At 50.2% G+C, this 22,461-nt stretch overlaps 1 protein-coding gene across 6 annotated transcripts in view; it reads right to left on the bottom strand.

The window, feature by feature from the left end:
• Nucleotides 1-22,461, bottom strand: part of gcgra (glucagon receptor a) — a 93,870-nt gene that overhangs the window by 15,127 nt on the left and 56,282 nt on the right. For 4 of the 6 annotated variants that reach the window (XM_072242143.1, XM_072242142.1, XM_072242144.1 and 1 more), the window contains 7 exons: nucleotides 19,662-19,819; nucleotides 14,723-14,819; nucleotides 11,735-11,842; nucleotides 9,783-9,904; nucleotides 8,629-8,735; nucleotides 6,754-6,907; nucleotides 59-218 (listed from right to left, as the gene is read on the bottom strand). In XM_072242143.1, coding sequence (XP_072098244.1) covers nucleotides 59-218; nucleotides 6,754-6,907; nucleotides 8,629-8,735; nucleotides 9,783-9,904; nucleotides 11,735-11,842; nucleotides 14,723-14,819; nucleotides 19,662-19,715 — 802 coding nt within the window. In that variant the 5' untranslated portion in view covers nucleotides 19,716-19,819. The remainder of the gene's footprint in view (nucleotides 1-58; nucleotides 219-6,753; nucleotides 6,908-8,628; nucleotides 8,736-9,782; nucleotides 9,905-11,734; nucleotides 11,843-14,722; nucleotides 14,820-19,661; nucleotides 19,820-22,461) is intronic. The other 2 variants (XM_072242146.1, XM_072242148.1) reach the window with 2 other exon arrangements.

The raw sequence follows: 22,461 nt of genomic DNA, 5'->3' as shown, positions 1-22,461 counted from the left end.
TGGGAGACCGAGGACCCTCCCCTCCCCACCCACAGCCAAGGGAGAAGCAAGGACCTACCCCAGCCGATACACAAGTAAATATTGAAGTAGTTCTTCTCGGAGAAAACAGTGATGACCAGCAGGTTGTGCAAATAGATCCCCTCGATCAGCAGCCAGTAGTAATTCGCCCCAACGCAGTACTGCATCAGCACCTGGGCAGTCCGGCAACCCACGGCTGTCTGCAGGAGCAAAGGAAACAAGGGTCAGGACCCAAGGATCAACCCAACTGGCCCAGGGGCTGGCGGAGCGGGCAGGCCAATTTCTCTAGGAGTTTCTGTACGTCACCAGAGACTAGCATATTCCTATAGATGCGCCGTGGGGAACGTTCTAAGCGGCTGCTTCACCACCTGGTGTGTGCAGGGCTGCAAGACGCTGCAGAGGATGGGAGAGTCAGACAGCGCCATCATGGGCCAACCTTCCCCACCACCGACAGCTCCAAGCGGCGATGCCACAGCGAGGTGGCATCTATCACTCATTACCCTCGCCAGCTGGCACGTGCCCTCTTCTTATTACTACCAACGGGGAGGGGGTACAGGAGCCTGAAGAATCACACTCAATGTTTCAGGAACAGTTTCTTCCCCTCCACCATCAGATTTCTGAACAGTCCGTGACCCCATGAACACCATCTCACCATTTTCACCCTCTCTTCACACTGCTTATTGCTTTTATGTGTGTGCATTTCTCATTGTAACGTCTAGAATAATTGATGTACGGCACAGGGCTGCTGTTGCGAAGCAACACGCTCCGTGACATACAGTAGTTCAGTGATAGTAAACCTGATTCCAATTCTACACTCGACTGCCGTCAGTGATCCCTCGAGACTGTTGTCAGATCCCTCCGGCTCACAACAACCGTACTGAGGGCTTGACTGGCACCCATTCGGAGAGGTGGACTGCAGGGGAAGTCCCTTCCCCGGGGAGAGATGGTGGGGTGGCTCCCCTCTCTGTCCATCCGTCTCCTGAATTGTGGGTTGGTTAGATCGGGGTCAGCTACGGAGATTCGTGGACTCATCCCAATTTACCACTGGAATATCTACATGAAGGCATCCACCATCAATAATCCCCACCAACCGGGCCAGGGAACCTTCTTGCAACTACCATCGCGAAGGAGATACAGAAGCCTGAAGTTCCACACTATAAACTTCAAGAATGCTTGCTTCCCTTCAACTATTTGGTTCATGAACCAACTGGCATGACTCTGATATAAAAGTACCCAATGACTTGGACTCCACAGCCACCTGCAGCAATGAATTCCACAGGTTCACCACTCTCTGGCTAAAGAAATTTCTCCTCGTCTCTGCTCTAAACTGCTGTGCCTCTAATCTGAGGCTGTGCCCTCTGGTCCTAGACTCCCCAACATCAACTCCATCTAGGCCTTTCAATATTCAATAGGTTTTAGTCAGGTTCCCCCCCATTCTTCTAAACTCTAGCAAGAACCAGAACCATCAAAAGCTCCTCAAACGTTAACCCATTTCGTTCTCAGAATCATTGTTGTGCATCTCGACTGGACCCTCTCACTGCCAACACACCTTTTCCTAGATATTGTTCACAATACTCCCAATGTGGTCTGACTGATGCCTGAGAATGCCTCAGCTTTACATCCTGGCTTTTATATTCTGGTCTTCTTGAAGAATCCCATGGATCAACTGCGGGCAAATGGGTTGGTAAGGGTTACGGGGAGAAGACAGGAGAACGGGGATGAGAGGGATCATGAATCGGCCCTGATGCAATGGTGGAACAGGCCCAATGGGCTGACATGTTTGGTCTTATGGTCTGACTCCAATCACTGCCTCAGTACCTCAGCAACTATGGACTTGTTCTTCCCTCCCCCCTCACCTGATCTCACTCACCACCTCACCTCCCGTCTTCACCCCTCCTCTTCCCCCCATCTTCCTACTCTGGCTTCTTTCCTCTTCCTTTCCAGTCCCGATGAAAGGTGTCAGCTTGAAACGCCAACTGTTTATTCCTCTCCAGAGATGCCGCATGGCCTGCTGAGTCTTTATTTTTCCAGACCAATGACCCCACACCACCCAGTTACACCCCTGTGAACAGCTAACCTACTAACCGGAACATCTTTGGGATGTGGGAGGAAACCGGAGCGCCAGGAAGAAACCCACACAGTCACAGGGAGAACGTTGACACTCCTTACAGACAGCGGTGGGAATCGAACCCGTGTCACTGGCACTGCAACAGTGTTATGCTAATCACTGCACTACAATCCCGCCCTCCACACATTTTGTGTGTGTCGTGCAAGATCTCCAGCACCTGCAGAATCTCTTGTGTTCAGCACATTTTTTTTTGTTCTAATTGTTCAATTCAATTCAAGTTTAATTGTCATTCAGCCAAATGAAAGACCATCACTCTGGGGTCAAGGTACAAAACACAGTCCCAACAGTCAGACACGGCACAACGCACACCCAGCATGTACAGGATAGCAAGCACATATGGTAGCACAACCACGCAATAAAAGAGTCCGAACTCGCGCCATCAGTCTGCGGTGGACCGCAGTAGAGTTTGTCTACTGCCGAGCAAACACTGGAGGACAGCACTGACCCCAGCCTGGGTGCCACACCACACTGCCCCCAGTGGACTGCACTGGCTCTGACACCTCTCTCAGGCGACACCACGGCTTGAGGCCAAGTCCTTACATATACAAGATAACAAGCACTTGTGGAATAACAGTAAAGTACAACCGCACAGAATATATACGTATATAGCCCAGAACCTTCAGTCCATCGACCACAATAGAGCTTGTCTTCTGCTGAACGAACATGGGGAGGCAGTGCCGACTCCAGCCTGGACGCCACGCCGCACCGTCCCCGGTGGAGCGCGCGGGCTTTGACGTCTCTCTCCTGGTGGCTGTGCACAGGCGACACTGCAGCTCGAGGCCTCATCATCGCTGAGACCGAGGCTGTGCAGCTCTCCGCCATGCTACTCAGCCAATCAATCAGTGAATCGAACTTGCGACATCCCACGTGAACAATGTCCAAGAGGGTCTGGCGCCACTCGCTACCGGACTGTAAGCTTCCTTGATGTTGCACGGCTCTGTCATTATCTCCACCGGCAAGCAACTCGCTGATGGTGTAGACCGGAAGCTCTTTAAATTCTTAATGTACGGCTGAATCTTGCAATCAGTAAAAGAGCATTTAAATAGGACAGTAGATCCTTTCGTTGACTCCAAAAGGAGCCGCTGTAACCGAACGCCCTGCCATCTTACCAGAATTATATTTTCACATGTAATTGTGGATCATTTATGTTTAATTTATGATTTCCTTATGAACTGTTGTCTCTAATATTTGTCTGTGACGCACAGGCAAGATTTTCCTTGCACCTGTGCATACTTGTGGTGTGTATGTGCCCTGGAGACACGTCTCCACCAGGGGAGGAGTAGGACACTCCTTCCCTCTGCAGGTCCCCGATCAGGGTGACGTGAAGCCATGGGATCAGGTGGTGGGTGGTCGTACGAGCAGCTGATGCACATCACAAGTCCTGGTTATGCGACCACCGACACCAGGCAGACAATCTCTGAGTACTGATAATGGGTGGGTCATCCGCCTTGCGAAGACACTGCCCAGAGGGTAGCAATGGCCGACGTATTCCGTAGAAAAATTTGCCAAGGACAATCATGATCACGGAAAGACCATGATCACCCACGTCGTACAACACGGCACATAACGATGATGTCTGTGGCAATAAACCTGAACTATTGCTGCTCTGGAAAAGGTAAGAGTGAAGTTACTTAGGAGCATGACTGTGACTGGCTCCTTGGGAATCCAGTCAGTTACTCAGTTTTCTGAATCCCTGCAAGCTGAGCAATGCTGTTTGAAATTTTCCTCATTCTTAATGACGTAGAAGGAGGCTATTCGGCCCATCAATTAATTCCTAGCCCATTCCCACGTCACTTTTCCCTGTAACCTCCTCTCCCCACATCCACATAAATGCTACCACTCACCTACATTTTAGGGTCAATTTGTGTGGGGGGGCACGTTAGCATAAGGCTGTTACAGCGTCAGCAACACCACTTCAATCCCACTGCTATCTGTAAGAAGTTTGTGCGTTCTCCCTCTCACTCCGCAGGTTCCCACCGTGCGCCCTGGCTTCCTCCCCTGATCCAAAGACCTACGGCTTAGTAGGTTAATCAGTCACATGGGTATAATTGGGCGCCGCGGGCTTGTTGGACGGGGGCTCTGTTACCGTGCTTTGCCGCTAAATAAAAAAGTGGAAGGGAAACAGTACAGAAAGAGTGGAGGTGTGATCATATTCAAGAACAGGGGAAAGTCGAGGGGCCGAGTGGCCCTCTCCTGCTCCTGTGTGCTCGCAGGCAGTCCGAGTGCGTGTTCTCCAGCACTTTAATGGTTGGTGGGGGCATTCCTGTCTCCGAGTTGGACCTTGTGAGGAATGATCAGATGTACTCCCTCCCCACTCACGGGTGAACTGGGACGGAACTTATCAACTAATCCAGTACTCAGCACTGTGTGCTGTGTGCCTAATCGTTATATTCTTAGGTTAACCACAATGGACCATTGAGAGAGGGATTTGAAGAGCAGAAGAACATGTTTTCTTGAGATAATGAGTCCGTTTATAGTTTTTTTTAAATCCTCTTGTATTAGGCAGAGATAGAGGAGAGGTCAGTGGGATAAAAGATCAGGAGGGTTGGATAAATTTTTCCTTATTTGCCTCTCTTTCTCTCTCTCTCTCTCTCTCTCTCTCTCTCTCTCTCTCTCTCTCTCTCTCTCTCTCTCTCTCTCTCTCTCTCTCTCTCTCTCTCTCTCTCTGTTGATAAATGTTGTGGATACGTCCCCACAGGTAGCTAGTCTAGGTTGGTCCCGTTTCTGCATCAGAACCAATCCTGTAGAACACAGAAGAGTACAGCACAGAAAGACCCCCCTGTCATGGGAAGGTCTCTTCGGTGCTTTGGCTGACATTCGTAAGATATAGGAGCAGAATGTGGCCATTCAGCCCACTGAGTCTACTCCGCTGATTTACTATCCCTCTCAACACCACTCTCCTGCTTTCTCCCCGTAACCTTTGACACCCTGACTAATCAAGAACCTATCAGCCTCTGCTTTCAATTTACCCACTGACTTGGCAGGAGAACGGGGTTGAGTGGGATAATAAATCAGTCACGATAGAATGAGAATCAGACTCGATGGGCCGAATGGCTACTTGCTTTGCATTCTGAGCCAAGAATGGTCATTTATCCTTTACACAGAGAAGCAGAAAAGACCTTACAGCCCATCAAACCTTCTCCAACATTCCATCATGGTGAATTTACTTTTCCTTCTCCACCCATTCTCCTGCCCTTTCCCCGTCACCCTTGATTCCATCCCCAATAGTCAAGAACCTATCAACCCCCACTTTAAATATATCCAATGACTTGCCCTTCACAGCCGTCTGTGGCAACGAATTCCACGGATTCACCAGCCGCTGGCAAAAGGAATTGATACCTCAATCAATGTCGTAGAACCAGGCTAACAAACAACTCAGCGTTCATTTTCCTTTTGGTGATTTCCTCCTCCCTCCCCCCCCACCCCAATTCAACGTCCATCATTCAGGAACACGCGCAAAATGCTGGAGGAACTCAGCAGGTCAGGCAGCGTCTATGGAGGAAAATGAACGGTCGACGTTTTGGGCCAGGACCCTCCATCGGGGACCTTGCTACAGAGTACCTTCTACCACACTCTCCCTGCCGGCACCAACAAGACTTGTGACCTTCCGTCTCCCTTGTCCTCCCACCACTGCTCCCTTTTCGTTCTCTCAACCACTGCCTCCGCTTCACAGCATTATGAGGGGTATGGAAAGGGTTAATACAAACAGGCTTTTTCCACTGAGGCTAGAGCTAGAGGTCATGGGCTAGGGGTGAAAGGGGAAAACAAGGGGGATCTGCTCCACTCAGAGGATGGTGGGTGTGGAATGAGCTGCCAGCATGGGCGATGGATGCAGCTTCGAGAGATTTGGATAAGCGCATGGATGGGGGGTGGTGGGGAGAGGATGGTGATGATCGGGTACAGGCTAAGGTGAGTGATAACTCAGTGTGGTTCAGGTGGGCTGATGGGCCTGTCTCTGTGTGACTCTGTTAAAGCTGCCAATCTCTAACTTGTCCCAGAGCATCCCATTGAAACACAAACTCCGTTTACATTCGATCTGCTGAATGTTTCCGGGGTTGATCATTTCATCTGAGGTTTCTAACAACCGCAAACACACTTCTTCTGCCCCGAACTGACTACCAGTCTGGGTTGCTGTCCGTGGGAGCTCGCTGCCACTCCTCCTACATTAGGAAAGTGGACGGACCCTAAAGTGTGTGCGGATGTCCAAAGGTGTGAAAGGGTGCTACAGAAATGTATGCCATTCTTTTGATCACAACACGTGTAGCCAAACATCTGTGCTGACGACCTGATGGTGTAGTGGCTAGCATAACACTTTACAGCAGCAGTATCCTGGGTTCAATTCCTGATGAGTTGTACGTTCTCCCCTCGACTGTGTGGGTTTCCTCTGGGTGCTCTGGTTTCCACAGACATACGGGTTAGGTTAGTAAGCCGTGGACATACTATGCTGGTGCTGGAAGCATGGCGACATTCGTGGGCTGCCCCCAGCAATCCTCGGACTGTGGTTGCAAGCGATCCACGTTTCAATCTACATATGACCAATAAACTGATCTTTACAAGAAGGAGCTTCCTTCTTCCTAGCAGTGACAGGCTGCCCGGGAGAGTCCTACCTCATTGTTGTACCAGACTTTAATGTCAACACCCTCGGGAATCTGGTTGTTCTGTGTTTTGAAAAGAGCATCTTTGACGAGGATCGATATTGCTCGCAGAATGAACGAGGCAAACAGGTTCATGTGGATGTAGTTCCTCATGCAGTGCAGTTTCCTGACAGGAAGGAAAACAGGAGGATTCAGAAAAATCTGGGTCCAGAAAGAATCAGCCGCAGATCGGCAAAGGGGAGGACTTGCTACATAGAGTCAGCTCGACGGGCCGAACTGCCTTCCATTTGAGGCGGCTCACGAGAATGATCACAGGAAAGAAAGGGTTAGTGTATGAGGAGCGTTTGATGGCTCTGGGCCTGTACTCGCCGGAGCTTAGAAGAATGAAGAGGGAATCTCCTTCTTATCACAGGAGGAAGGTAAACATAAGTACCAGTGACAATCAACTGAACTCGAACTTGGACTTGAAACCTTCCAGATACCGAAAGGCCCAGATAAAGTGGACATGGACAGGATGTTTCCAATATTGGGAGAGTCTGGGACCAGAGGGCACAGCCTCGGAATAGAAGGATGTCCCTTTAGCACAGAGATGAGAAGGGATCTCTTTAGCCAGACAGTGTTGCGTCTGTGGGATTCATTGCTGTGGAGGCCAAATCACTGGATATTTTTAAACGGAGGAAAAAGTGTCAACGATTATGGGGAGAAGGCAGGGGAATGAGATTGAGGGAAAGTAAATCAGCCAGGATTGAATGGCAGAGTAGACTCGATAGGCCGGATGACCTATCCACTGACCTAGACCCAGGATGTCTACAGCTCAAACTATGGACCATTTGAGCTGTAAACCTCCTGGGTCTTGGTCAACGGTGTCTGACTTGGGGTCCACGGGACCCTTTGCTTAATGGCATTGGTCCAGGGCATAAAAATGGTTGGGAGCCCTCTGGCCTAGGTGGAAGCTTCTGTGGACTTAGGTTTGGTGAAGTAAGGGTGGGCTCACAGCAGGAAACAGCTCCGTGCCAGGCAGCCTGCATCTCTGACAAGGGAAAAGGGCTCCTGGCACTCCCCCAACCTTGTGTTCAATTCCACCCCTCTCCCCACCATCAACACCAGATGGTTGGTGTAGCTGAGGCAAAGCGTGGGAGTACTGGAAATGGAAGGGGAGGGAGCTGAAGGTGGTGGAATTCGCAAGTTGTCAGATAGTGTTGATATATTTGAGGTGGAAGGGTGGCACATCGAAGGCATAACTCCATACATAGGTGAGGGATGTAGCAGAGGTGAAGGAGGTGTGGGGTGTAGACACTATTCTCAGTTCACTGAAGGTGAGGTGCCTGAATGTGGCAATGTTCACTGACACTCCTTTCACCTGCCCTTCCTGTGGCCGGGGGGGGTCAGCACGTGGTGTGTGCGGTATATGAAGTGCGAGGGCTGTAGCCGCTGTTTGAGTATCTGAATGGGCTGCCCTCAGCCCCACACTCCTGATCTGTGGTTGCCCAGAATGGAGGGGAGAAGGCCATTTGGGGGATCAGCTGGTCTGCCTGGCCAGGGTGACCATCCAGGCAGTGGGCGGTCAAGGGCACTGCCCGAGCTGCCCGCCAGCCCCTCTTGCCTTCGGCCAGAGTTACAGTACGTCTGTACCTGGGTGACCTGGAGAAGGAGCACACCTTCCCTACGTGTACAGTGGGGATTCCAGGAACGGTGCAGGGGTTTAAATGTTTTGTAGATAATAGTAATCTAAATTAAAATTGTAAATAGTTTTGCGAACCTCCGGATTATTATTTGCACTTTTGTTAGTTAGCAAACTTCTATGTATTTGTTTTAAAAAAGTCACATGCACCTCAATTTGGACCAATCAGAGAGCAGTTGCTATGGAGAGTGTGACGCAGTCCTTACCTGAATCCCACCAGAATTCCCAGTGCCAACACTAGGGTTCCGAGAGACAGTGAGAGTCCGACTGTTTTCATCACTAAGAAACCATCCAGGATTCTGCCCTGCTCCTGCTAGAGAGTGAGAAGGGAATAGGTTGATCAGGACACAACTGGAGCTATGACCCCAGTTATCCTATTCCCCTGTTCAGCACCGGGGCATCACAAACATTTATTGCAAATCCCTAACTGCCCTGGAGAAAACTCCCCCTCACGGGGGGATGTTCTCCCAGTGCCACGCGGGAGAGGGCTCCAGGAATCAGACCCAGTAACTGATGAGGTACCCGTCAGGGAGAGACGGCAAAGGAAGATCTTCCCTCGACAACAGACTGAGGTCGGGGGTAAGGACATAAACCTTGGGCGCACAGCTAATTAAAGTCTTGCCAAACAAGTCACCGAAGACTTTGGAGGAACATAGACCATAGAATATCACATTACAGTACAGACCTTTCGACCCACCACGTTTTGCCAACCCTTTAACCTCCTCCAAGATCAATCTAACACTTCTATCCCTCCATTTGTCTCTCATCCATGCGCCTAAGAGACGCTTAAATGTCCCTAATGTACCTGCCTCTACCACCACCCCCAGCAGCGCGTTCCACACACCCACCACTCTCTGTATAAAAAAGACTACCTCTGACACTCTGCCCTGGGCAAAAAGTCTCTGGCTGTCGACCCTATTGATACCTCTTATCATCTTATATACCTCTATCAGGTTACCTCTCATCCTCCTTCTCTCTCAAAGAAAAGCCTGGACTGTCCGTCTCATACTGGAGACGGCGTGGTGGCCTAGTGGTTAGCACAACGCTCTACAGTACAGGCAACCGGGGTTCAATTCCCGTCATTGCCTGTAAGGAGTCCAAAAAACCTACCGGCTGGTAGATAAATTGGTCATTGTAAGTGATTAGGCTAGGATTAAATTAGAGCGCAGCTCGAAGCCTGGAAGGGCTTCAATAAATAAATATTCCACCCCCCTACCGCACCACCACACCAATTGTCCGTTGAGCCTGAACATTGGGCGAGTCACAGTGTGGCTCCTCCAGTTCACCAGAATGCTTCACACCACCACCCAATCCCAATTTCTAACACTGGGGCGTCGCCACAGTTTCCCTGGCAACCTACCTCAGCTCGGTCATCCTTGGGGTCTTTCATGCACTGGCTGCTGTCCCTCCAGGGCTGTTTCACAGAGTCCATCACCCACTGACCGTCAGGCCCACACTTCCTGAACACAAATCCACCCTGCACTGTAGGACAGAGAAGTTAGACATCGTCCTTTCAGTCAAATCTAGCAGCTGCTCCGTGCCAGCCGGGTGCTGTGGAAGACAGGGACTGATGTGCCACAGAACACCATAGCCTCCAGATTGTGGGAGTCTACTTAGGGCGGAGGTGAGGAGAAACTGCTTTTCCCAGAGAGCAGTGAATCGGTGGAATTCTCTGCCCAGGGAGGCAGTAGAGGCTGCCTCATTGAAAGAGGGATTGAATTAAAGAGCACGGATGGTAATGCCACAACAGTACGGGGTTCCGGTGAGTCCACACCAGTCGTTCTGGTCTACTCTGAGGAGAGACACACTAGCTTTGTTGACAGTGCAGAGGAGGTTCATCGGGTCAATTCCAGAGATGAGGAGAGATTGAGCCACCTGAGGGAATATCTGCTGGAATTCAGGACAATGGAAGGGGATCTTGTGAAAGTATATAAAGTGTTTGACAGGGGTAGATAAGATAAGAGATGGGAAAGTTGTCTTCACTGGTAAGTGAGAGTAAAACTAGGGAACATAACCTCAGGATTTGGGGGAGTAGATTCTGGATGGAGAAGAGGAGGAACTGCTTTTCCCAGGGAATAGCGAATCTATGGAATTATCTGTGCAGGAAGCAGTAACGGCCGCCCCATTGAACGTGCTTGAGACACAGTCAGACAGTCTTTGCACAGTTATGGGGAAATGGTAGGTAGCTGGTGTTGAGTCCATGGCTGGCCGGATCAGCCATTATCTTCCTAAGTGGTAGAACAGACTTGATGGCCGACTCCTGCTCCTATTTCTTACGTTCTCATAAAGAAATGAGTTGCTCAGGACTGTAACGATGGAGGAGAAGATGATTTGGCCCTTCACATCTGCCCTAACTTCTAGTACTGCTTCCCGAGCCTCAATAGCCCTTTCCTCTTCCACAATCTCTCCACCTTCCTGTCTATTCTCCACAACAATCAGCATCAGGTTTAGTCACACCGACTAATAGAATGAAAAATCTCCAGCTTTTCAGCAGCAGAACAATGAAAAGACATAAAAATACTATAAATCACAAAATAAATAAATAGTGCAAAAATGAATCATGAGGTGTGTTCATGGGTTCATGTTATTCTCTCCCAGTTACCTATCTGTTGGAAGCCTCTGACCCAGCCAGCTTCTATCTCCTCGACAGGCTGTCAGTTTCAGATCATCTCTGTGTAAAAATATTTCTTCCTTGCTTCCCTCCTGTGGCTCTTACTCCCAGTGTTAAGCCTGTTACCCTGTGTCCAGGAACAGCAGCTTCATTCCACCTGCCCTAAACACGGCTCTCAATCATGGGTGCCACCATCTTGAGACAGGAGGCTTTCTATGGTGCATCGATAAAAATTGGTGAGAGTCGAGGGGAGCATGCTAAATTTCTTTACTGTGCTAAAGTAATACTGGTGAGCTTTCTTTACTCAGGGAGAGAGAGAAAGGAGAGAGGAAGAGAGGAGAGAGGGGGAGAGATAGAGAGAGAGAGAAAGTGAGTGAGAGACAGAGGGAGGGGGAGGAAGGAAGTGTGGGAGAGGGAGAGAGTGAGAGCGAAAGAGGGAGATTGAAAGTGAGAGGGTGTGAGAGAGGGTGATGGAGGAAGAGAGGGAGAGTGAGAAAGTGTGAGAGAGGGGAGGGAGGAAGTGGGAGTGAGAGAGAGAGAGAGAGAGAGAGAGGAAGAGACGGAGAGAGTGAGAGAGTATGTGTGTGTGTGTGAGAGAGAGAGAAGCAAAAATGGTTCAGTTTATCCCTCAAATTTAGTTAAGCTCCATGCAGAGGCTCACTTGGAAAGTTCACTACAGGCCTCTGGTCTCTGGCACTTACCTGCAGGGTACCAGGGCAGGTACCAAGGGCAGGAGACGTTGACCGTGGTATTGGGGAGACCGTCAGGCCAGCAGGCGTACCGATCAAAGGTCCGATTACACACCACACCTAGGGAGCAAAGCAAATGAGCGGGGGTGAGCCGCCAGGGACAACAGAAGGTCAGTGGGGGGCTGACGTCCTTCACAATCAGAAGATGGCGATCAGTATCTGTTCGGGCGCCGCTGAGGGGAAACGGTAAACAAGGGTTCTGTCTCCTCGCTAGCAGACGAGGAAGGTGTGTTGTACGAGGAGCAGTGCTGCCTGTCCCCAGTCTGCATCAATACTCACAACAACAGGTTAATGGGTGATCAGTAACTGGGGAGAGGAGGAACGAGCCAATGTGGGCAGCAGGCATAAATGGCAGCTAAACGGGCTGGGTAAAGTCTGTACTTGCACTGATTTGTAGATGGCAAGTCTGGGACGATACGCCTACCTCCTACGGAAAGAGACAATTGCGGGTTTCTGGAATCAATCAACCTTAAGCCGGCAGTGACCCTGGATAATGGAAAGGAGGGAGTGAGGGAGGAACAAAGAGGGAGGACGAGAGAAGGAGGCGGCGTGGTACTGTAGTGACTAGGATAACACTATACAGTGCCAGCAATTAATTCCCTCCGGGTCTGTAAGGAGTTTGTATGTTCCCCACACGGCCACAAGCTCCGCGTTCCTCCCACATTCCATACGGGCGAGGGTTGGTACGCTGTGGGCACCCTATTTTGGCACTAGAAGGGTGGCGCCATGCGCAGGCTGCCCCCAGAGCAACCCTCACTAAAGTAAAGTGCTGAAGGAGGGCAAGAGGGGTCGGGAACAGGTCGGACGGGGGGTCGGGTAACAGGTCAGACGGGGGGGGTCGGGGAACAGGTCAGACGGGGGGGGTCGGGGAACAGGTCAGACGGGGGGGTCGGGGAACAGGTCAGACGGGGGGGGTCGGGGAACAGGTCAGACGGGGGGGGTCGGGGAACAGGTCGGATGGGGGGGTCGGGGAACAGGTCGGACGGGGGGGTCGGGGAACAGGTCAGACGGGGGGGGGTCGGGGAACAGGTCAGACGGGGGGGGTCGGGGAACAGGTCGGATGGGGGGGTCGGGGAACAGGTCGGACGGGGGGGGTCGGGGAACAGGTCAGACGGGGGGGGTCGGGGAACAGGTCAGACGGGGGGGGTCGGGGAACAGGTCGGATGGGGGGGTCGGGGAACAGGTCAGACGGGGGGGGTCGGGGAACAGGTCAGACGGGGGGGGGTCGGGGAACAGGTCAGACGGGGGGGTCGGGGAACAGGTCGGATGGGGGGGTCGGGGAACAGGTCAGACGGGGGGGTCGGGGAACAGGTCAGACGGGGGGGGTCGGGGAACAGGTCGGATGGGGGGGTCGGGGAACAGGTCAGACGGAGGTTCGGGGAACAGGTCTGACGGGGGGGTTGGGGAACAGGTCGGACGGGGGGTCGGGGAACAGGTCGGACGGGGGCGTCAGGGAACAGGTCGGACAGGAGGGGTCAGGGAAGAAAGCTTGGGAGAGGATTCAGGGGAGTGAGATCTGTGCGGAGAGAAGGGGAACTTGAATGTGAATCAACCAGGAGGCATTAACGGTCGTGGGCTGGATTAGAGGAAAGGGGGATAAAGATCTGCTTCAGTTATTATGTACGAGACACAGCACAGAACAGGCCCTTCCGGCCCTCTGAGTCGCAACACCCAGCGACCCCCCCACCCCCCGGATCTAATCCCAGCATTGTCGCGGGACAAGTTACAATGACTAATTAACCTCCCAACCGGTATGCCCCTGAATTGCGGGAGAAACCGAGAGCGCCCGCACGGCCACGGGGAGAACATACTGACTGACAGTGGCTGGAATTGTACCTGGGTCACCTGTACTGTAAAGCATTCTGCTCGTCACTGTGCTACCGATGCTGCGAACTGGAGCGACAAGTTATCAGCTGCAGGTGCTCAGCGCGCCGAGCGGCGTCTGCGGGAGGGGAAAGGAGCTGACTTTTCGTGTCGGAACCCTGAGAGTGGGGAGGGGGGCGATGGTCGGTGCAGAGAGGTGAGAGGGAGAGCTGAGACGGGGTCTGGGTGGTGATTGGGGGATGGAGGAGGGCTGAGGGATAACGGGTAGCTTGAGCCAGAGGGAAGGGAGGGGACTGGTGGTTCGGCAATAGAGGCAGGTAATGATGGGTGGAGGCAGATTAAGAGAAGAGCAGGGATGGGATATGATAAAACACAAGAGGCCACCGGGTGACAGTGGGAACCGTTAGGGGAGAGGTGGGTGGCGGATGGAAACAGACCCCAATGGGAGAGGGGGTTGTGGGAAGCCTGTGGATGAGCTGTGTGTGTCATGGGCAGATGGAACCATGATGGGTGACATTTTGGGCCTCGCCCCGCCCTCGGGTTGGGATCCATCTCATGCGCCCGTCGGCTGCGGGAAGGGTGAGCTGAGTGGGTGTGAGGGGGACTGTGGGTAGGAAACTCCAGGCTATTATCGTTGCTCCGGGCAACAATGGAAGACGATTATTCCAAGTGCAGACGCTATGTGAGATGGACTGGGAGCTGTTATGACAGGTGACATCCACACAGGGGCTTGAGAGCAAGTGGCAACCGACTGGGCAGAAAACAAAATGCTGGAGGAACTCAGCAGGGCAGGCAGCATCTGTGGAAATGAATAGATGGTTGATGTTCCAAGCCGAAACCCTTCTTCAGGACTCCCCTGCTCCGTGAGATGGCATGCCCCTTTAAGTTGCCGATAGCAACACTAACCTCTGCCCCCCCCCACTTCAAGCCCACCCTGCCCTGACCCTCCGCAGTGGGAAACCACGCTGGAACATCTCAGGCACTTAAAGATGGGTGTCTCCAGAAATGGTATCACAGCCAGCGACAAGGGACAAGGCACCTTGTCTGGAGGGCACCAATCCCTGCCAATGGCCCCATGGTCCAGCGAGACCTGCCTGGTTAGCGGGAAGGTCCTACCTTTCGGCTGGGAGTCCCGGGACATGTTTCTGAAACAGTCGTCGGAATATCTCTGCCACTTTTCCAATGTGTTCTCCAGGATGACAACTGATGCTCTCTGTAAGACAGAAGCCAAGACAGAGCGTTGACAGCATGTCCATGTGGAATGTACATGCGAAGATGAAAGATCTAAAGATCAGCTTTTATTTGTTTCATGCACATCAAACCGTACGGTGAAATCCGTTGTTTGCGTCAACGACCAGGACAGTCCAAGTGTTGCCGAGCCTCTGGCGCCAACACAGCATGTCCACAACTTGCTAACCCACATGCCTTTGGAATGTGGGAGTAAACTGAAGCTTCCAGTCCAGAGGAAATCCGCAAATTCACAGGGGGAACATGCAAACTCCTCACAGACAGTGCCCGAATTGAACCCCGGTTGCTGGTGCTGGGAGAACGTTTGCTAATTCCTACGCTACTGTGTCCTCTCTCATAATTACACCATGTCCCAGTAAAACATAGACATCCCACTTTGTATTCCCTCAACTCCTCGCTAATTAAAATGGGCTCTTCTGGTTATAAACTCATACACCAACAGCTGGTTATCAAAAGTTAAAGGCTGATTATCCATCAACGTTCAAAGTAAATTTACCATCAAAGTATGTAAATGTTACCAGATACGACCTTAAGATTCATTTACTTGCAGGTTAGTTACAGGAAAATAAAAAAATACAATAGAATTTTATTAAACATTGTACATAAACAGACAAAATCTGCAGAGAACCAACATGCAAAAGAAAACAAACTGAGCAAATAAAATTAATACTGAGAACATGAGTTTGTAAAGGATCTTTGAGAGTGAGTATGTAGGTTGTGAAATCAGTTCAGAGTTGTGGTGAGTGAAGTTATCCGCTCTGGTTCAGTGCCCTGATGGTTGTAGGGTATTAACTGTTCAGTGGTAGTAGTGAGAAGAGGGCATGACCTGGATAGTGGGGCAATCTTTGATGATGGATAGTACTTCCTTGTGGCAGGCTCTTTGGAAATGTGCTCAATGGTGGGGAAGAGTTTGCAATTGATGGACTAGGCTGACTCCACCGCACTCTATAGATTTTTCCGTTCCTGGGCACCCCAGGCTGAGATGCAACTCCACTGTGTATTTATTAACGACCTGGATGTAGGGGTAGAAGGCTGGGTTGGCAAGTTTGCAGACGACACAAAGGTTGGTGGTGTTGTAGATAGTGTAGAGGATTGTCAAAGATTGCAGAGAGACATTGATAGGATGCAGAAGTGGGCTGAGAAGTGGCAGATGGAGTTCAACCCGGAGAAGTGTGAGGTGGTACACTTTGGAAGGACAAACTCCAAGGCAGAGTACAAAGTAAATGGCAGGATACTTGGTAGTGTGGAGGAGCAGAGGGATCTCGGGGTACATGTCCACAGATCCCTGAAAGTTACCTCACAGGTAGATAGGGTAGTTAAGAAAGCTTATGGGGTGTAAACTTTCATAAGTCGAGGGATAGAGTTTAAGAGTCGTGATGTAATGATGCAGCTCTATAAAACTCTGGTTAGGCCACACTTGGAGTACTGTGTCCAGTTCTGGTCACCTCACTATAGGAAGGATGTGGAAGCATTGGAAAGGGTACAGAGGAGATTTACCAGGATGCTGCCTGGTTTAGAAAGTATGCATTATGATCAGAGATTAAGGGAGCTAGGGCTTTACTCTTTGGAGAGAAGGAGGATGAGAGGAGACATGATAGAGGTGTACAAGATAATAAGAGGAATAGATAGAGTGGATAGCCAGCGCCTCTTCCCCAGGGCACCACTGCTCAATACAAGAGGACATGGCTTTAAGGTAAGGGGTGGGAAGTTCAAGGGGGATATTAGAGGAAGGTTTTTCACTCAGAGAGTGGTTGGTGCGTGGAATGCACTGCCTGAGTCAGTGGTGGAGGCAGATACACTAGTGAAGTTTAAGAGACTACTAGACAGGTATATGGAGGAATCCAAGGTGGGGGCTTATATGGGAGGCAGAGTTTGAGGGTCGGCACAACATTGTGGGCTGAAGGGCCTGTACTGTGCTGTACTGTTCTATGCTCTATGTTCCTTAGAAGTTTGTCAAAGTTCCACTGCTAGTTTGGGCAGGACTTGCCAGTCTCCAGTGCAACCACATCTTCGTTTAAGGTGCAGAGGGCATTCACTACGATGTTGCCTGGGATGTGATGTTTCTGTTGTGAGGAGAGACTGGATGTCTTTCTTTGGAGTGAGGAAGGTGACGAAGGCCTACAAACTAGATGGGATAGATGATAGCGCAAACACAAGGAAATCTGCAGATGCTGGAAATTCAAGCAACACACACAAAAATTGCTGGTGAACGCAGCAGGCCAGGCAGCATCTGTAGGAAGAGGTACAGTCGATGTTTCAGACCGAGACCCTTCGTCAGGACTAACTGAAGGAAGAGCTAGTAAGAGATTTGAAAGTTGGAGGGGGAGGGGGAGATCAGAAATGGTAGGAGAAGACAGGAGGGGGAGGGATGGAGCCAGGAGCTGGACAGGTGATGGGCAAAGGGGATACGAGAGGATCATGGGACAGGAGGCCTGATGGGCCAGGAGTTATAGTGAGAGGAACAGAGGGAGAAAAAAAGAGAGAAAAAAGGGGGGGGGAATAAATAAATAAATAAGGGATGGGGTACAAGGGGGAGGTGGGGCATTAGCGGAAGTTAGAGAAGTCGATGTTCATGCCATCAGGTTGGAGGCTACCCAGACGGAATATAAGGTGTTGTTCCTCCAACCTGAGTGTGGCTTCATCTTTACAGTAGAGGAGGCCGTAGATAGACATATCAGAATGGGAATGGGACTTGGAATTAAAATGTGTGGCCACTGGGAGATCCTGCTTTCTCTGGCGGACAAAGCGTAGGTGTTCAGCGAAACGGTCTCCCAGCCTGCGTGGGGTCTCGCCAACATATAGAAGGCCTCATCGGGAGCACCGGACGCAGTATATCACCCCAGCCGACTCACAGGTGAAGTGAGGAGAGACTTAAGAAGGATTTGAGGATGATTTTTTTCCTGCCAGAACCTGGAACACACTGCCTGAGAAGGCGACAGAGGCAGAGGCTCCTGCAACATTTAGAAGGTCTCTGGAGCATCACAAGGCATTTAATTTTTTGTCGTCTGTTATTGATTTGCTTTTGTGCTACACCAAAGTACTTATGCATAGAATGATCTGTCTGAAAAGCACACAGACAATACTTTTCACTGATGATGGGTCTGGGCCTGAAATATTGACTGTTAATTCATCATTATTGATGCTACCTGACCTGCTGAGTTCCTCCAGCATTTTGTGTGTGCTGCTCTGGATTTCCAGCGTCTCTTGACTTTATGGTAAAGCTTTTCACTGTATCTCAGTACGATAACAAACCAATGACCTTGAATCATTAGCCCTAACAAAGTACCACTCTGAGAGGGCCAGCCCACCAAATCCAATGCACAGTGAGTTGGGTTTCCACCAAGCACACCCTCACTATCTCACTCAATGCATGGGGTTCACCGCCTTGTCAATTACCAAGAGCGGGCGAATGGGATTACTACAGGTGGGGATGAGATGGGTCAGAATGGACAGGATGGGCCGAAGGGCCTGCTACTACGTTTCAGTGTCTGTAACGTTATGTCTCTTGGTGCTAGCATATCAGAGGATGTGTCCTGGGACCAGCATGTAAGTACCATCACAAAGAAGTCAACAGCATCTCTACTTTCAGATTTGGCATGTCATCTAAAACTTTGACAAACTTCTACATACGCACAGTGAGAGCATCCTGACTGGATGCATCTTGGCCTGGTATGGAAGCACCAATGTCTCTTCATGGAAAAGTCTACAGAAGGTGGTGGCCACAGTCCAGTCCGTCACAGGCAAAGCCCTCCCCACATCTACAAGGATGCTGCCATGGGAAGGCATCATCCACCATCCAAGCCGTGCCCCCTTCTCACTACTACCATCGAGCAGGAAGTACAGAACCCTTAGGTCCCAAGCCACCACGTTCAGCAACAGTTACAGACAGAGAAAATTTGCAGACGCTGGAAATCCAAGCAACACACACAAAACGCTGGAGAAAATCAGCAGGCCAGGTAGCATCTATGGAAAAGAATTGACAGTCGACGTTCCAGGCTGAGACCCTTCATCAGAACAGGAGAAAAAGGATGAGAAGTTACTTATGACCCTTCAACCATCAGGTTCCTGAACCAGCGTGGATAACTTCACTCACCTCAACGCTGAACTGATTCCACAACCTTCAACTCACGTTCAAGGACTCTTTACAACTCACACTCTCAGTGCTGATATTTTATTTGCAGTTTTAAAGTTCACAGTTCAAGGTAAATTTATAATCAAAATACGTACACGTCACCATATACAAGCCTGAGATTCATTTACTCGTGGTATGCTCAGCAAATCCAAGAATCAGTGAAAGACCGCACCCAACAGGAAGGACAAACAACCAGTGTGCAAAAGACAACAAACTGCAAATACAAAATAAAAAATAGTAATAATAAATAAGCAATAAATATCGAGAACATGAAATAAAGAGTCCTTGAAAGTGAGTCCATAGGTGTCGAAATAGTTTGCTTTCTTTTGCACATTGGCATTTGTTAATCTTTGTTACTTATAGTTTTTCATAAATTCTATTGTATAGCTTGATTTTCAGTATGAAAATGAATCTCAGGGCAGTATATACTGCCATATACATGCTTTGGCTTTCTATGGCTCAATGACGCCACCTTGGGTTACGGGAGGCAGTTCGTGGGACGTGTGGGGCACTGGGTGTTACTGATGGGAGGTCCCAGTCACTGCTTCCTAGGGTGGTTGGTTCAGGGAGCGCAATCAGAATGAGAGAAAGAGAGCAGCTTCTCTCTCCCACCACCACCCCAGCCACAGTCACGCACCAGCTCGCGGAGGGCAGGGGCAGCTTCGACTTCCTTACCTGGAAGTTCATGGACAGTGCTACGAGGAGGATGAGGAATCGAGCTTGTGACATGCCTGTGCAGTGCTGCCAAGAACCATGGGTGCGTCCGGGAGCTCCAGGGGCGGTCAGTGCTCAGGCGGAGACGCCGAGGGGGTGCGGGTGATCCGAGCAAACTCCTGCAACAAAGACTGGGAGTCAGTCAACCGGCAATCACAGGCAAACTTGGGCTGCAGCCAATACCAGGGGCAACCAGGAAGGAGGTTCTGACCACTCCACCATCATCAAAGGACGGGCTGTGCCCACGTCACTGTGACAATTCCATACACTCCATTCATGACTATCGCGCTCTACTCTCTCTACACCCACGACTGTGTGGCAAGGCACAGCTCAAATGTCATCTATAAATTTGCCAACGACACAAGTGTTACCAACAGAATTTCAGACAGTGATGAGGAGGCGTACAGGAGCGAGACAGATCAGCCGATTTGAGTGGTGTCGCAACACCCACCTTGCACTTAACATCAGTAAGACCAAGGAGTTGATTGTGAACTTCAGGAACGGGCAGTCGAGGGGACAGACTAGACCTCACCAAGGTTTCAGCAGTGGAAAGGTGGGCAGTTTCACGTTCCTGGATGTCAACATCTCTGAGGGTCTATTCTGGGCTGAAAATATTGATGCGATTACAAAGAAGGCACGCCAGCGGCCATACTTCATTAGGAGTTTGAGGAGATTTGGTATGTCACCAAAGACCCCAGTAAATTTCTACAGGTGGACTGTGCAGAGCATTCCAACTGGTTGCATCACCACCTGGTACGGAGGGACCACCGCACAGGGTCAGAAAAAGCTGCAGAGGGTTGTAAATTTAGCCAGCTCCATTGTGGGTGTTAGTCTCCTCACCATCAAGAAAATCTTCAAAAGACAATGCCTCTAAAAGGCAGCATCCATCTTTAAGGGTCCCCATCACCCAGGACGTGCCCCCTTCTCATTGCTACCATCAGGGAGGAGGTACAGGACCCTGAAAACACTCTCAATAATTTAGGAACAGCTTCCTCGCCTCCGCCGTCAGATTTCTGAACAGACCCTGAACCCATGGACACGACCTCAGTACTTTTCTCTCCTATTTACTTCAAAATATTTTTATTGCAACTTATAATAATATTTTTATTGCAATTATAATAATATTTTATGCACTGCACTGTACTGCTGCTGCGAAACAACAAATTTCAGGATGTATGTCAGTGATAACAAACCCGGTTTTGGTTCTGGGCACTTACAAGGACCTTACCAAGTCCACCTTCACAGGGAGCCTGGGAAGACACGTGAGAGAGAAGGGAAGAAAGGAAGGCTGCAGCATTTGGAGTACTGGGTACATTTCCAGTCCCTCTGCTACAGGAAGGGTGTCACGAAAACCAGAAAGAGCACAAAAAAGGATTTATGAGGGGGTGACTGCGTCTACAAGCTTTCAGTTTTAGGGGAAGGCCAGATGGTCAGGAATGTTTTCCCTGGAGCGCTGGAGGCTGAAAGATGACCTTATAGAGGGTAAGATGGATGGGCCTAGGTGTGGAATCCTAAACTGGAGGGTGAAGGTTCAAATTGGGAGGGGGAAGAGATTTAAAATGGACATGAAGGACGAATTTCCACACAGAGGGTGCTGAGAATACGAAGCGAGCTGCCAGTAAAGTCAGTATAATTATGCTGTCTGAAAGACACTCAGGCAGGTATGTAGGGCAGGGTTTTCGTGCCGTGGGCCCCTTCCGTTGACAGAGGGGTCTGTGGACCCTGGGTTTTCGAGGGATGTGGGCCAAATGCAGACCAATGGGGTAGTGCAGTGAAGCAATTTGAACAGCATGGAGGAAGTGGGCAGAAGGGTTGGCTTCCGTGCCAGTGATTCTAATGACATCATTTCATGAAGCAGAGAATGAGTTGTGAAGTGTGAGCTTGTTGGACCTGTCGTGTGTCCTCATCCCACCCACACCCTCTCCCAGTCACTGAGAGCTGTGACCAGACATATCTCCATCTTTCCACCAGACATGCATTGCGAGAGAAGGTTTATTCCCCTTTCCCTCTTGTTCCTTTCTAGATCAGCGTGAAGTAGTCGTTACATTGGGCAGAATTTAGATCTGCACTTATTGAAACTGTTACATCCAGCCAGAGTGACGATAGTGGGTAACCCCTCAGACAAGCAGACCCACGGCCTGAGACCATTTTATTACGCACAAGATTTAAACATCATTATCCTCCACTGACTGCCATTTGCTACAGAACTTTAAGTCGTGGTTGTCTCACACTCTGACGAGAGATAAACAACATTTAACAACTTCCCTATGAAATACCCAGGTTCAAGTGGTGTGACACCTGCTGCAAAAATCTAAGAAGCTTCTAAAATATACAGAATTAAACATACTACAACTGCTTGAAAATTTACTAAACAATTACACATATGGGTGATTATATAAATATTATAAGTAAGTATAGGAAAGTTAGACTACAAGGAAAATACTAGAAAAACGATTCTATGCTCCAATCCAACACCATTGACCATCAGAAAGGGGTGAGCAGGCAAGTCACTGACCACTGCAAGGTGCCCCGTGGCGGAGGTGGCCAAAAGAATCAAACAGGAGTTGACTGGGCAGACGCAAGAAATAACGAGGTGCCAGGGTAATGAGAAAGGGAGACAAAAAACCCAAGAAAACAGGAGAAGAAAGCCCTTCGTTCCTTCCAACCTGCCCTGCCGCTCAATGTAAGTGTGGCCGATCACTGCCGTCCTCTCTTGTGCCAGTTCCCCATGAGCAGGGTTGGTGAACCTATGGCCCATGTG

Source organism: Mobula birostris, chromosome 24 (assembly GCF_030028105.1).
Source record: "Mobula birostris isolate sMobBir1 chromosome 24, sMobBir1.hap1, whole genome shotgun sequence".
Taxonomy (NCBI): Eukaryota; Metazoa; Chordata; class Chondrichthyes; order Myliobatiformes; family Myliobatidae; genus Mobula; species Mobula birostris.
The sequence above is the reverse complement of the archived record's forward strand: the minus strand, read 5'-3'. Positions and strand labels throughout refer to the sequence as shown.